The sequence below is a fragment of the Procambarus clarkii genome, chromosome 6, assembly GCF_040958095.1.
Source record: "Procambarus clarkii isolate CNS0578487 chromosome 6, FALCON_Pclarkii_2.0, whole genome shotgun sequence".
Lineage (NCBI taxonomy): Eukaryota > Metazoa > Arthropoda > Malacostraca > Decapoda > Cambaridae > Procambarus > Procambarus clarkii.
Window position 1 is genome coordinate 17,088,102 of NC_091155.1, and position 15,473 is coordinate 17,103,574.

Consider the following 15,473-nt stretch of genomic DNA (forward strand, 5'->3'; position numbering starts at 1 on the left):
GTCTGTCTCCAGCTTATGTACCAGCCTCTTATGGGGGACTGTCAAAGGCAGTCCGACAGTCCAAAACAATGCAATGTGTGTATGCGTGTGTGTGCGTGTGTGTGTGTTTATCATTGCTCACATTACTCTTACATAGGTCTAACCAGCTTGAAGTCCTGGCTGATGAATGGCCATGTAAACAATCCCGCCCCCCCCTTCCCCCCGGAGAGGTGCAAAACAGCTCATTGTACACAATCAAGGCGCCAGCCCCAGCTCACATGGCCAGGTAGCGGCCCTGATGTAAACACAGCCTCAGGGAGCTGGCGGCGCCACACATCTGCCACCTGAGTGTTTGTTAGCTGTACCATGACGGTGCAACTGTAGCGGTGTGCAACCGTAGCGGTGGTGCAGCTATGGTGGTGGTGCAACCATGGTACAATAGCCAACCTATTATGACTAAAACAACCTTGAAATTTTAAGTGGTTTCCCCTAACCAGAAGCGTTAGGAAACCCTTTGGCTCATTAGTTCCAGTTAGCGGCAATGTCTCGGTGTTTTTATGTCCCTAAACCACCGCAGTTGCTACGTTGTGGTCCATAGGATTAAAATGTGTTAAGTGAGAGGACAGGTTGTAACGGTTCGCTCGAAGGTTGAAGTGAAAACCATGTCACTTTTTGTCCCATACAAAAGTGGAGAGTATTTGACCCCTCTCGTTCATGTCAGTCATTGTACTATGCATTTCCTTCAACCATGTCATGAAGATACTCACTTCAGTCATGTCCTGGTGGTGCTCCTTCACTTTAGTAATGTGCTGGTGGTGTTCCTTCACTTTAGCAGTTGTCTCCAAGTTATAACTTAGTGCTGATAACTCACTCTTGTATGGGGACTGACATCCCCAAGTTGCAAAAGTTTTACTTCCTTGGCTCTCAGAACTGGATTTATAAATTTGCCGTGTATGGTATATTTTGAACAAAATATTTACTTTAGTGAGACTTATTAACTCCTTGCGCATGCTTTGTGAATTCTGCTAAAGGTCAAACATATGTCCGCAAAGATATATATTTAAATATATTCTTGTCTACTTGATATTTTAAGTGCTAAAGTTGGCTGGAGACCAGCGATTTCGTCCGAGATCGAATCCTGGTCAGAGAGTATTGACTAGGCGCTAATCCCTACCCGCCAAACACACACCGAAACTACGACGTTGGTACAACGTTCGAACAAGTTTTAACACCTCCTAACCAGTTATAACAACCAATATAGCAAGTTGTAACAACGTTCTAATACGTCATAAACACGTTAAACCAAGATGTAACAACTTTATTACAAGTTGTAACAAGCGGAAAATAGAGACAGTTTCGGTTTGTGTTTCCAGGGTAACAGTTCCCGTCTGTTCACCCAGCTGTAACTGGGACCTGGCTGTAACTGGGACCTGGCTGTAACTGGGACCTGGCTGTAACTGGGACCTGGCTGTAACTGGGACCTGGCTGTAACTGGGACCTGGCTGTAACCGAATAACTGGTCGCGTTCCAGGGAAATCTAGTGAGGCTTAATTACTAGAAGCTATGGCAGGAGAAGCTGTCAGTTTGCTAGCAGATGGTCTTGCCCCCCAAGACCTTGCCATCCAAGGTCTTGCCCCCCAAGACCTTGCCATCCAAGGCCTTGCCCCCCAAGACCTTGCCATTCAAGGCCTTGCCCCCCAAGACCTTGCCATCCAAGGTCTTGCCCCCAAGACCTTGCCATCCAAGGTCTTGCCCCCAAGACCTTGCCATCCAAGGCCTTGCCCCCCAAGACCTTGCCATTCAAGGCCTTGCCCCCCAAGACCTTGCCATTCAAGGCCTTGCCCCCCAAGACCTTGCCATCCAAGGCCTTGCCCCCCAAGACCTTGCCATCCAAGGTCTTGCCCCCAAGACCTTGCCATCCAAGGTCTTGCCCCCAAGACCTTGCCATCCAAGGCCTTGCCCCCCAAGGACTTGCCATCCAAGGCCTTGCCCCCAAGACCTTGCCATCCAAGGCCTTGCCCCCCAAGACCTTGCCATCCAAGGCCTTGCCCCCCAAGACCTTGCCATCCAAGGCCTTGCCCCCCAAGACCTTGCCATCCAAGGCCTTGCCCCCCAAGACCTTGCCATCCAAGGCCTTGCCCCCCAAGACCTTGCCATCCAAGGCCTTGCCCCCCAAGACCTTGCCATCCAAGGCCTTGCCCCCCAAGACCTTGCCATCCAAGGCCTTGCCCCCCAAGACCTTGCCATCCAAGGCCTTGCCCCCCAAGACCTTGCCATCCAAGGTCTTGCCCCCCAAAACCTTGCCCCCCAAGACCTTGCCATCCAAGGCCTTGCCCCCCAAGACCTTGCCATCAGAGGTCTTGCCCCCCAAGACCTTGCCCTCCAAGGCCATGCCCCCCAAGACCTTGCCATCCAAGGCCTTGCCCCCAAGGACTTGCCATCCAAGGCCTTGCCCCCCAAGACCTTGCCATGCAAGGCCTTGCCCCCCCAAGACCTTGCCATCCAAGGCCTTGCCCCCCAAGGCCTTGCCCCCCAAGACCTTGCCATCCAAGGTCTTGCCCCCCAAGACCTTGCCATCCAAGGCCTTGCCCCCCAAGACCTTGCCATGCAAGGCCTTGCCCCCCAAGACCTTGCCATCCAAGGCCTTGCCCCCCAAGACCTTGCCATCCAAGGCCTTGCCCCCCAAGACCTTGCCATCCAAGGCCTTGCCCCCCAAGACCTTGCCATCCAAGGTCTTGCCCCCCAAGACCTTGCCATCCAAGGTCTTGCCCCCCAAGACCTTGCCCCCCAAGGCCTTGCCCCCCAAGACCTTGCCATCCAAGGCCTTGCCCCCCAAGACCTTGCCATGCAAGGTCTTGCCCCCCAAGACCTTGCCATCCAAGGCCTTGCCATCCAAGGTCTTGCCCCCCAAGACCTTGCCATCCAAGGTCTTGCCCCCCAAGACCTTGCCCCCCAAGACCTTGCCATCCAAGGTCTTGCCCCCCAAGACCTTGCCCCCCAAGACCTTGCCATCCAAGGCCTTGCCCCCCAAGGACTTGCCATCCAAGGCCTTGCCCCCCAAGGACTTGCCATCCAAGGCCTTGCCCCCCAAGGACTTGCCATCCAAGGCCTTGCCCCCCAAGGACTTGCCATCCAAGGTCGAATTGCTGACCCCCCCAGGATGTAACCCCACAACAAGCTAACTAACTCCTGAGTACCTTCTTACTGCTAGGTGAACAGATCCTTTAGGTGAAAAGAAATGAAAGGAAAAAAGTTCCCATATGTAGTGATGGACCGCCAGACAGTACCCATATGTAGTGATGGACCGCCAGACAGTACCCATATGTAGTGATGGACCGCCAGACAGTACCCATATGTAGTGATGGACCGCCAGACAGTACCCATATGTAGTGATGGACCGCCAGACAGTACCCATAAGTAGTGATGGACCGCCAGACAGTACCCATATGTAGTGATGGACCACCAGACAGTACCCATATGTAGTGATGGACCGCCAGACAGTACCCATATGTAGTGATGGACCGCCAGACAGTACCCATATGTAATGATGGACCACCAGGCAGTACCCCTTATGTAGTGATGGTCCACCAGGCAGTACCCATATGTAGTGATGGACCACCAGACAGTACCCATATGTAATGATGGACCACCAGGCAGTACCCATATGTAGTGATGGACCGCCAGACAGTACCCATATGTAGTGATGGACCACCAGACAGTACCCATATGTAGTGATGGACCGCCAGACAGTACCCATATGTAGTGATGGACCACCAGACAGTACCCATATTTAATGATGGACCACCAGACAGTACCCATATGTAGTGATGGACCACCAGACAGTACCCATATGTAGTGATGGACCACCAGACAGTACCCATATGTAGTGATGGACCACCAGACAGTACCCATATGTAGTGATGGACCACCAGACAGTACCCATATGTAGTGATGGACCACCAGACAGTACCCATATGTAGTGATGGACCACCAGACAGTACCCATATGTAATGATGGACCACCAGGCAGTACCCATATGTAGAGATGGACCACCAGACAGTAACCATATGTAGTGATGGACCACCAGACAGTACCCATATGTAATGATGGACCACCAGGCAGTACCCATATGTAGAGATGGACCACCAGACAGTACCCATATGTAGAGATGGACCACCAGACAGTACCCATATGTAGTGATGGACCACCAGGCAGTACCCATATGTAGTGATGGACCACCAGACAGTACCCATATGTAGTGATGGACCACCAGACAGTACCCATATGTAATGATGGACCACCAGGCAGTACCCATATGTAGTGATGGACCCCAGACAGTACCCATATTTAATGATGGACCGCCAGACAGTACCCATATGTAGTGATGGACCACCAGACAGTACCCATATTTAATGATGGACCGCCAGACAGTACCCATATGTAGTGATGGACCACCAGACAGTACCCATATGTAGTGATGGACCGCCAGACAGTACCCATATGTAGTGATGGACCGCCAGACAGTACCCATATTTAATGATGGACCGCCAGACAGTACCCATATGTAGTGATGGACCCCAGACAGTACCCATATGTAGTGATGGACCACCAGACAGTACCCATATGTAGTGATGGTCCACCAGACGGTACCCATATTTAATGATGGACCGCCAGACAGTACCCATATGTAGTGATGGTCCACCAGACAGTACCCATATGTAGTGATGGTCCACCAGGCAGTACCCATATTTAATGATGGACCGCCAGACAGTACCCATATGTAGTGATGGACCGCCAGACAGTACCCATATGTAGTGATGGACCGCCAGACAGTACCCATATGTAGTGATGGTCCACCAGGCAGTACCCCATATGTAGTGATGGACCACCAGACAGTACCCATATGTAATGATGGACCACCAGACAGTACCCATATGTAATGATGGACCACCAGGCAGTACCCATATGTAGTGATGGACCACCAGGCAGTACCCATATTTAATGATGGACCGCCAGACAGTACCCATATGTAGTGATGGACCGCCAGACAGTACCCATATGTAGTGATGGTCCACCAGGCGGTACCCATATGTAGTGATGGACCACCAGACAGTACCCATATGTAGTGATGGACCGCCAGACAGTACCCATATGTAGTGATGGACCGCCAGACAGTACCCATATGTAGTGATGGTCCACCAGGCGGTACCCATATGTAGTGATGGACCACCAGACAGTACCCATATGTAGTGATGGACCACCAGACAGTACCCATATGTAGTGATGGACCACCAGACAGTACCCATATGTAGTGATGGACCGCCAGACAGTACCCATATGTAGTGATGGACCGCCAGACAGTACCCATATGTAGTGATGGTCCACCAGGCGGTTAACTTTTATATTACCGAGTTTGGACAAACCGGAAACTTTTTAAACTTAAAACATTAGACCAAACCTCTCCAAGCTTATATTAGGCCTATCCTAGGCCTAATATAGTACGCATTAGTATGTGGTTCCCTATCATAATACGTATATATTATAATAGAACTTGGAATATATAAGTGTGGCTTTTAGCTTTATTTTTTCGAAATTATAAAATTAATGGCGCAAAAAATAGTTTTACACAACCCATCCTCCTGTTTAGATAATACTTTTTATAAGTATGTGGACCGTAGTACAAATATTGACGTACTTAGCAATTAGATAATAAAACTTTGTATTACTCTCTTTATAGAGTCCGAAAACATGAAGCTAAAAAAAACAGAAATATTTCTAGGCCTAGTATAGCACACATATGTACTATATTAGGCCTCAGATAACGTGCATTAGTCCTAGGAAGGTTAAGTTATGTGAGTTTAGCTTGACTTTGCAACATAAGTAGAATTTTTTTTCCGGTTTGTACAACCTCAATAGTACCGATTTCTACTTACTAATTTCGCTGTCCGTCGGTATATGTCCTATGGCCCTCACTCTTCCTATAAGAACAACCATAACAGAAGGATGGGCTGTTTTACTGGTGGTCCATCACTATAAATATTATCATTTCAGACAGATTGGTTGATATATGAAGCATAATGTAACTCAGAACCCCAAATTATTATAGTCCAAATTGGGTTTTTGTTTAGTTAATGCCCTTTAGGTTGCGTTAAAATGTTTTACATTTCCACAGTCGTAATTAGAACAGGTTGGCGCAATAGCCTTTATGTAATATTCGTTTTGTAATGTGCACGTTGCCTCTCTCTTCAAAAATCTCCGAAACGAAGGTAAATGGGAAAGTAACGTATTTTTAGACTTTCGGCTTCTACCAAGTGTCAACAGGACTTCCGTTGGTATATAAGGGAGATGTTTGTGTGTTGAGGGGCAGTTGCCCCCGTGAAGCTGACGAGAGAGCATATACCACTCACTACCACAATGGTTGGTCACTGACACCAGTACTTGTCCCTTACACGAGTGGTTTTTCTGCACTAATCACTCCCAGCATTCTTGTAACTCACACAGTGATTGGTCACTCGCTTGCGATAGTATATGAGGCAGGATAGTGCTAACTGGTACACAAGTTAATCACCCAGGATAACTACTCGCTAGGTGGGTTAATAATTCACAACCGGCTTCGTTGTTTACAACCTGAGTGACTATTTAAAACACATGTTGTCACTTATAAATACTTGTGATCACTTTACATTCTTCCTTGTTCAGTTATAAAACTCAAACTAAAAACACTTCGTGCACTTATAGCAATTCTGGTCACTCACAACTCATTAAGTCGTCACTGACCACACTACACACCATTCATAATACTTTTCAACACTTACAACACTCTAGATAATTTGGTAACTCACAAAACTCACTGCCACTCAGAACACTCATTGCAACTGGGTACCTCAGACTATTGAATGCCCCTCAAAGCACTGCTCGTCACTCATAAACATTCATGGTCACTCACAAAAATTCCTGGTCACTCACAAACTTTCCTTATCCCTCAAATACTTTCCTGATCGCTCGCCAACTTCCCTGGTCATTCACAAACATTCTTTATCACCCACAAACATTCATGACACCTCACAAACATTTCAGGTCACTCACAAACATTCCTGATTATTCACCAACTTTCCTGGACACTCACAAACTTTCCTAGAAACTCACAAACTTCCCTGGCCACTCACAAACTTTCCTGGTCACTCACAAACTTTACTGGTCACTCACAAACAATCCATGTCTTTCATACACATTCTTGGTCATTCACCAACTTTCCTGGATACTCACAAACACTCCTGGTCACTCACAAACTTTCCTGATTCCTCAGAAACATTTCTGATCACTCACAAACTTTCCTGGTCACTCACAAACATTCCTGATCACTCACAAACTTCCCTGGTCACTCACCAACACCCCTGGTCACTCACCAACACCTCTGGTCACTCACCAACACCCCTGGTCACTCACCAACACCTCTGGTCACTCACCAACACCCCTGGTCACTCACCAACACCTGTGGTCACTCACCAACACCCCTGGTCACTCACCAACACCTCTGGTCACTCACCAACACCCCTGGATCAATCACAACACACACGGTAACTCACAACACAAGGGATGAACACTCTCACACTGTGAGGCCTTCACACGCACTCATGATAAAGAGTCCCTCGTGTGGTGAGCACCTGAGGGCCTCCACCTGTTGTCTCCAGAGTAATTACCACACTGGTGGTCCGGGGAGGTAGGAGTAGTCAGGTGTGTGTTTACTATCTCTGCCTGCGGACCAGGGGCCAGATTCACGAAAGCACTTACGCAAGCACTTACGAACTTGTACATCTTTTCTAAATCTTTCGCGGCTTTGTTTCCAATTATTAAACAGTTTACAAGCATGAAAACTTCTCAATCAACTGTTGTTATTGTTATAAACAGCCGCCTGGTGCTTCGGAGCTCATTAACTGTTTAATAATTGTAAACAAAGCCGCCAAAGATTTAGAAAAGATGTACAGGTTCGTAAGTGCTTGCGTAAGTGCTCTCGTGAATCTGGCCCCAAGCTCTTGGACCCCGCCATTTTAACCGTCGGTTTGCTAATGTACTGACTCCCGATATATTTTTTCCTCGATTATATCTATTATTGATCATTTTGTCTAACACACACAAACACACACACACACACACACACACACATCATCGTACCGTATGCACCACGCCGGGAAAGCGGTCACTCAGTTGCATCAGATGAAAGGATCTCTGCCCATTTGTTTCTACCTCGACCGGGAATCGAACCAGGGCCCTTAAAACAACGACCACAGAGCGCTGTCCATTCGGCTGCAAGGATCCTGTGTGTGAACCTCTTGTGTTAGAATTCTAATATTAGTTATTATCATAATTTAATAATATAATATATATATATATATATATATATATATATATATATATATATATATATATATATATATATATATATATATATATATATATATTTTTAGGGGTACCACCACTGGTTTAATTAAAGGGACCCACATCCTCGAAGAAGAAAATAAATAGTGCTCAAGGAAGACCTTGTGGAGTCTCACTGAATACTTTAATCTTTTCCTCTCTTACCACCCCTATTATTTTTTTTTATTTGATTTTATATATATATATATATATATATATATATATATATATATATATATATATATATATATATATATATATATATATATATATATATATTGGTAGCAGTCTTTCCTGTAGACATATATTATTAAATATGACCGAAAAAGTAAGATTAATAATTCTAACACGAATTTTCTCTATTTTTCTTACATTTCTTTTCACTGTTGATGGTAATTCAAAGATCATTTCTCCAAAATTCATTTTTATTTCTAGTCTGACGTGACACTTGAGCGCGTTTCGTAAAACTTATTACATTTTCAAAGACTTTAGTTTACAAACACACAACTGAAACTGAATAGAGCTTTCACATCTTCGAGGTTTATATCTACATTTGGGTGAGGTGGATGAGGTGAAAAACGAACTTTCAACAATGGGTATTCAATGGGTATTAATTATGGTAATTCATTAATGGGTATTAATTATGGTATTAATGATGGTAATTCACTGTTGAATTACCATCAACAGTGAAAAGAAATGTAAGAAAGATAGAGAAAATTCGTGTTAGAATTATTAATCTTACTTTTTCGGTCATATTTAAAAATATATATATATATATATATATATATATATATATATATATATATATATATATATATATATATATATATATATATATATATAATATATAATTATTATATATTATTAAGGGTCATCAATACATGCTAATAAAGCGAGAGTGCAATGGGCCTTGAGACACATATGTCACAGAACTATGATCAAACACTCTTGTACCTTAAGTGTAGTAGGAAAATTAAGTGAACTATAACACTTAATAACACAAGCCAATTCCATCAAAAATATTTGATTGTTTGCTAATGCTGCAGGAATATTTAATGTTTACAAAGTAGGCGAAAGACTCGCGACACAAGTGAGAGAACTTGAGAGAATTCAGAGCAAGGTTGGGCGACTGACCGCAGTCCCTTCACTTCGTAAGGGACATCAAGTAGAAACTGACGCAGGATCGTGCTATGGGGGAAAATCATTGTTTTGCTTAACCTAACTGGTTTAAGTACCTATCCGTAGGTTTGATTTAGTTCTGAACTATGTTTAATATACTTACTGATTGGTCAGTAAGCTATTGTGAAGCTATAAATAACCCTTCCGTGGTTGACAGGTTTAAACCTATCACTAAATTGGAAAGAAATTTCTTTTCTTACTCATATTATTCATTTTATCATTAACCTTAAAATATTCCTGCAGAAATACGAGATGTTCTTCGTGGGATTTGCTGCTCTGGTTGTGTCTGCCTTCGGGGAAAACATCTACGGAGGTGGATTTGGCGGCCTCGGAGGAGGCTACGGAGGTGGATTTGGCGGCCTCGGGGGAGGCTACGGAGGTGGATTTGGCGGCCTCGGGGGAGGCTACGGAGGTGGATTTGGCGGCCTCAGACCAGCCTATGGAGGCGGATTTGGCGGCCTAGGTGGAGGCTACGGAGGTGGGAGATCCGTTGTTCAATTTAACCTCGGTCGTCCACTTGGAATTGGTGGTGGATACGGAGCAGTTGGTGGTGGATACGGCGGTGTAGGTCCTGGCTATGGTGGGTACGGGACCATCGGAAAGTAACCCCGAACTGGCCAGTGTCCTTAGAGGTATTGTTCTCCTCAGTTCCACGAAGCAAATATATATGTTATTTAGTGAAGAATGTTCATGTTTTATATGTTAATAAATACATAAATAAATAAATAAATACATATAAAAAATAATACTCTTACTTTGTTATTCTTGATAAGATAATGGGAAACAAACAACTTATGTGACTTAGACAATGGCTTAACTTGGTCAGGGACATTTCTTAGACAAAGATATATTTTATTCAACGTTATAACTTGGATTACGATGAGAAACAAAGTGGGAATTAATGAATGGGAATTAACATTGTATTATAAATGAAAAGGAAATAACTAGAAAGATATCAACGCATGGCTTATACTACAAGATGATCAATAGGAGATCAAAAAGAGAGATAAATTAATAGGAACTAACAGAGGGTGATCAGTAAAGAGAAATAATAGACGGAGTTAAACAAATGGCAAATTAATTCTTCTCATCAATAAAAGTGAAACAGAAGAAAGTGCTCCATTATTGGTAAATAATAGAAAGTGATCAATAAAGTGTCAGAAAAAAAAGAGGTGAGGATAATTTATGAGTAATTTAAATAAAGAATGATTTGACAAAAGAGAAACATACATATTTAGTGAATGGCGTTCCCAACCACAACATGTCTGCTGGTGTGTGGTTGACCACACGACAACCTTACAGATTCAAATCTGAAATTATGAGGTGGAGAGATTCCAGTAATGTATTATTTATAGCATCTGATACACATTGTATTCTCAAAATTTGTTGTCAATTATTTTGATTTTATCAGACTTCAACATGAAAACAAATGCCATTATTAGTGAATTTTTACATCTTGATACCTGGTCGAGAAGTAGTTATTTGGAAGTCAATGTTTAAGCTTGTACGAATGTGAACTATGGGTCCTTAAAAATTCTGACATTGTAAGCTTGATTGTGAGTGGAGGAAATGTAGACGTATCTTGGGTGTCCATCCACGCACTCATAATACAACTCAGACCGAACTTGCAGGGGACCATGGCACTGAATTTTTAAAAGACAAAGGCAGTGGACTTATATACTGTGACTTGCAGAGTGCACTCCTGGCATTGAACGCACATAGTAGTATCACCAAGAAAATAGTCATTGATATTCGAATGAATGTTTTAGCTACTAAAGAAAACAGATTTGAAATTAAATTCCTATGGATACCATCACATGTTGGCATCTCAAGGCATGCCACTGTTGATATGCTTGCAAAGACAGTTTGTAGAAAACCAGCAGTAGAAATTGATATGAATGTTTCGTTAGCAGTGACAAAGAAAATACTTAATCAAATATCTAATGAAAATCTCACCGTCCTAACAAATTCACAAAGACCTGAAAGTTGTAGCATTAATTAAATATTATGATAGATATCGTGAGGAGACATTTACATATGGGACTAATAGAGCAAGAACTCGTCAATGTGATGTTATAGTGGCCAGAATACGCCTGGGATATAGACGTATCTGGCAGCTTTCTCAAAATCCAAATGTCGAGTACACAATGTGTCAACATTGTGAAAGAGAAAACATGCGCTCTCTTGAACATTATATTGTAGAATGTCCCATACTGACTGACTTTCGCCCTCCTGGGCTGAGGTGTGCTGAAATCTGTAACTACTGTATGAATACTGGAACATTTGATGATATATATTTGACTTATACCCAAGATTGACCATGTAATGTATCAATTATACAACGTATGTATGTGATGTAACTATATAACATGAGCTTGTTAAAGCATCTTAATCACCTTCAGTAGTTAAGTGCTTAATTGCACACTAGTTCTCTATCAGCAATCTCATCCTGTCAGAGTAAAAGTGACAAATGTATATGTATGTATGTATGTATGTATGTGTGTGTGTATATATGTATGTATATTGTTACGAACCCGATTCCATCGTCGGAGCACGGAGCAGCGACGTCAATACCATCTGTGAGTCCGCTTCCGAAATCCCCACAATATGGACGACGCCATCTAGTGGTGGCAGGAAGATACCAGCAAGAGGCGCTAGATTCCTGTCCTAGTCAGATCGAGAGATAGCTGGTGCTGACCTCTGGTGAGGTGGCGCCTAGAAAATGAGCGCCATCTATTGTAGGAGGAGTTGTATGTTTGTGTCAAAGTCCGTAAGTGGTATTTCCTAGTGTCCCATGTACTGGCCAGTTTACTGATGACGTGTCTGTATCCACAGAGTCGACGTAGGGCTGCTGTGGTACGAGGACAGTCAGTCTACCCAGGGCAGCCTATATCTCATTACTCCATTCTGCTTTACGGAAGCAGTGAGCCGCCGCCGAAGTAGAACTGTAGTGTTCTACTGTCTGCCTGTGAAGTGGCAGTGACAGAATTCGGCGTATCCCGGGACTGGCTAGAGAAAGAGAAGACTGACAGTAAGGTGCTACGGGGGAGAGTAACTAGCTAGTTGCAAGAAGCTCCTGCCAAGGGTTCGCTACCCTTGTATTTGTTCGTGTAGAGGCCCAGCAGCGCGAGGCTGATGTTCTCTGCCAGCTCCAGGCTGGAGAGTGATTGTGGGCGTGCACGAAGAGCACCTAGTGAGACTGTGTGTTGGCTGGCCCATGGCTAGGGTAGACTCGTTGGTGTTTCCCAGTACTGGTTGAGGACGGTACTGTGTTGAGGAAACACGGAAGCTGACAAGACTGCATCGATTGAGCATCGAGGAGCACTTAGTGTCCCATGAGAGCGACACTGGTGTATATATCAGTGTAGTAATACTCCCTTTATGATTATATGTGAGGTGATGGGAAAGTGATTATATGTGAATATATTGATAATTGATGAATTGTCGTATTCAATCCAACTCCCCCTTTGTGTTTTACTTGCATTACCAAGCTTACTCCTTGAAAGCCACTACTAACTGGGGTTGGATACCAGAACTTTAGTTCTTCTAGCAAAGAACCCGGTTGCGACCCATTGTGGCCGTAACATATATGTATGTATATATGCAGACGAGGAGTCACAATAACGTGGGTGAAACAGACAGAAGTGGCAATTCGGGGCCGTGCCACTACTGAACAGAAAGGTTTGGATCAGGAAACGAAGCAAAGTCCTCACAGGAAGTGGGGCCAGTTAAGACACAATGTGGAAAGGAGGACTCAGAAGAAAATAAAAGACGAACTAGCATTTGGTCAGTTCTTAGAAGGCATAGAATCCTACGCCTTAGAAGGCGTAATCCAATTGCTTTTCCCTTGGGATCCTGGGGGTGAGATGTGTGAAAAGGGTTGCTCTGTCAAAGAAGGACCCATATTCAAGGAGCAGCGCTTCAGTGTGAGGACTATTGTTAGGGCAGAGTAAATTCCTAGGAGTGAATCTTAAGAAGACAAAAACAGAAAACAGTAGTGTAGTGTATGCGGTGTTGAAACAATTTGTGTATAGTGCAGAGATAATACGAGTAATAATTGTAATAGGACCCATTTGTGAAATCAGAAATGTTTGCAACTTTGCTGGTGAAGACTTTTTCCAAAAGGACATGTTATGTATAGTGAAACGTAATCCCTCTAATATACCCATTGTTCTATAGGAGTGTAGAGGGAACCATATTCAAAGTGCCCGCCAAAGGAGACATTTCATAGTGTAGGCAGGACTGTGCCCTGATTGGTGGACGGCGACCGCGCACAGCCTTCCAGCGCAGCAGCCCCGCGAAGGTCTAGAGAGGGACAAGGACCAGAGATGAACTGCACGTGACCTAACGCGGACGAAGCCCACCCGGCACCACTCTCACTTAGGATATGTGCTACTTGGATTACTGAAGAGGCTTTGTTTCCCTCTACCCTATCCGTCCTGAGAAGCCTAGACTTGCTTCACTTGCCTTCCCCGACGACTACAGCCCAAGGTGAACCACTATACTTGGTATTATATCATCTCATTGTTACACTACGTGGCGACCCCCTCCACAATAGGTATTGAAGACACTATACCATCCTGTCTGCAGTAGTTTATCCCATAGACAATCCAGTGTAACATCGTTTTCTTTTGACGTTTCTAAAGTACATTCTTTAAAGATTTTTAAAGCATAAGCTTGTGTATATAATGTTGATTGGTGAAGCACTCTTATTCTATGTAATAATTTATAGTGCTTATTATAATTTACTAAGAACAACTAATATTTCTCAAAGCAAAACTACGAGCCTTCAATAGCATGTAGTTGATCTGTAATATTTTAAGAGCATGGACAATAGTAGGTAAATTTCACAACCCATGTGGGACCTGAAAACTACAATTTTCATTAAAATTGAACCAATCACGACTATTCTGCTGTCTATGGCGATGAACGGGTACTGTGAGAAGTAAATTAGTACGTGAGGAAGAGTTAGTGCCTTGGAAAAAATATAAATGGGAATATATCACATATGTACTAATTCATAAGCAAAATATTGACAATAGGCGTTTTTCACTTATTTATTTATTCATTTATTTATATATATACAAGAACGTACATTGGGGGTTAAGAAAGAACATAGAGTTTAACTTGAAATTGCAATCTTGTAAAGTCACTAGCACGCATAGCATTTTGGGCAAATCCTTAAACTAACCTTAGAGCAAATCCTTAAACTAACAGAAAGTTTTAGAGAAATAAGAGTAAAATTGATCTGGGACCAATTCTCCTGGCATTATTTGACATGTTGGCACATTTACTGTGTATGGCTGCTGAACATAGTTGGCACTGGAAGCTCTGGTGGTAATCTACTTCCTTGTTGCGTTTTAAGCACATCTTTACTAAAGGCATTCTAACCATAATGCTTCTGGTCAGTGGTGGTGGTGGTAAGGCAGTAGACCGGTGATTGTTGACCAGTGGTAAAAGTGGGGGAACGACCCTTCACAGCATACCGAGTGTATACACAGATCAAGCCTCGTGGCCCCTGTACACAGAGTCTGGTTTCTGAGTTGCCTCAGTATTCACTGGATTATGCATTCCAAATTTTCCACAAGACAATTTTCCTACACTTTCAAGCCTTTATGCCTGTTTTGTTACCGTTCTCTATTCACCTTATCACTGTTCACTATAGTCTAAGTATACCGAGGTAAGTATATGTAGACTTGGGCCTCGTGTAGGGCCTCGTGTAGGAACTATACGCTCCCACGTGGGCTGGTGAGAGGTGGTAATTCTCTATTAAACACAAAGTTTTAATGGCATCACTGTATTTTTTTCTTTCCTAAATGTGGTTTTACACTTTGTGATAACTGTGATCCGTATTCTATCATTGTAATCCTAATATGACCGAATATACTGAAGTTTATTCA

General features: G+C 43.5%; 1 protein-coding gene across 1 annotated transcript; it reads right to left on the bottom strand.

The window, feature by feature from the left end:
* Positions 1-1,558: 1,558 nt before the first annotated feature.
* LOC138355439 (ribosome-binding protein 1-like) lies at positions 1,559-4,726 on the bottom strand. The gene is made up of 2 exons (XM_069310365.1): positions 4,692-4,726; positions 1,559-3,125 (listed from the first exon to the last, which is right to left on the bottom strand). Exons 1-2 carry the CDS (start codon positions 4,724-4,726, stop codon positions 1,559-1,561), a joined length of 1,602 nt encoding a protein of 533 aa, XP_069166466.1.
* Between the last annotated feature and the right edge of the window lie 10,747 nt (positions 4,727-15,473).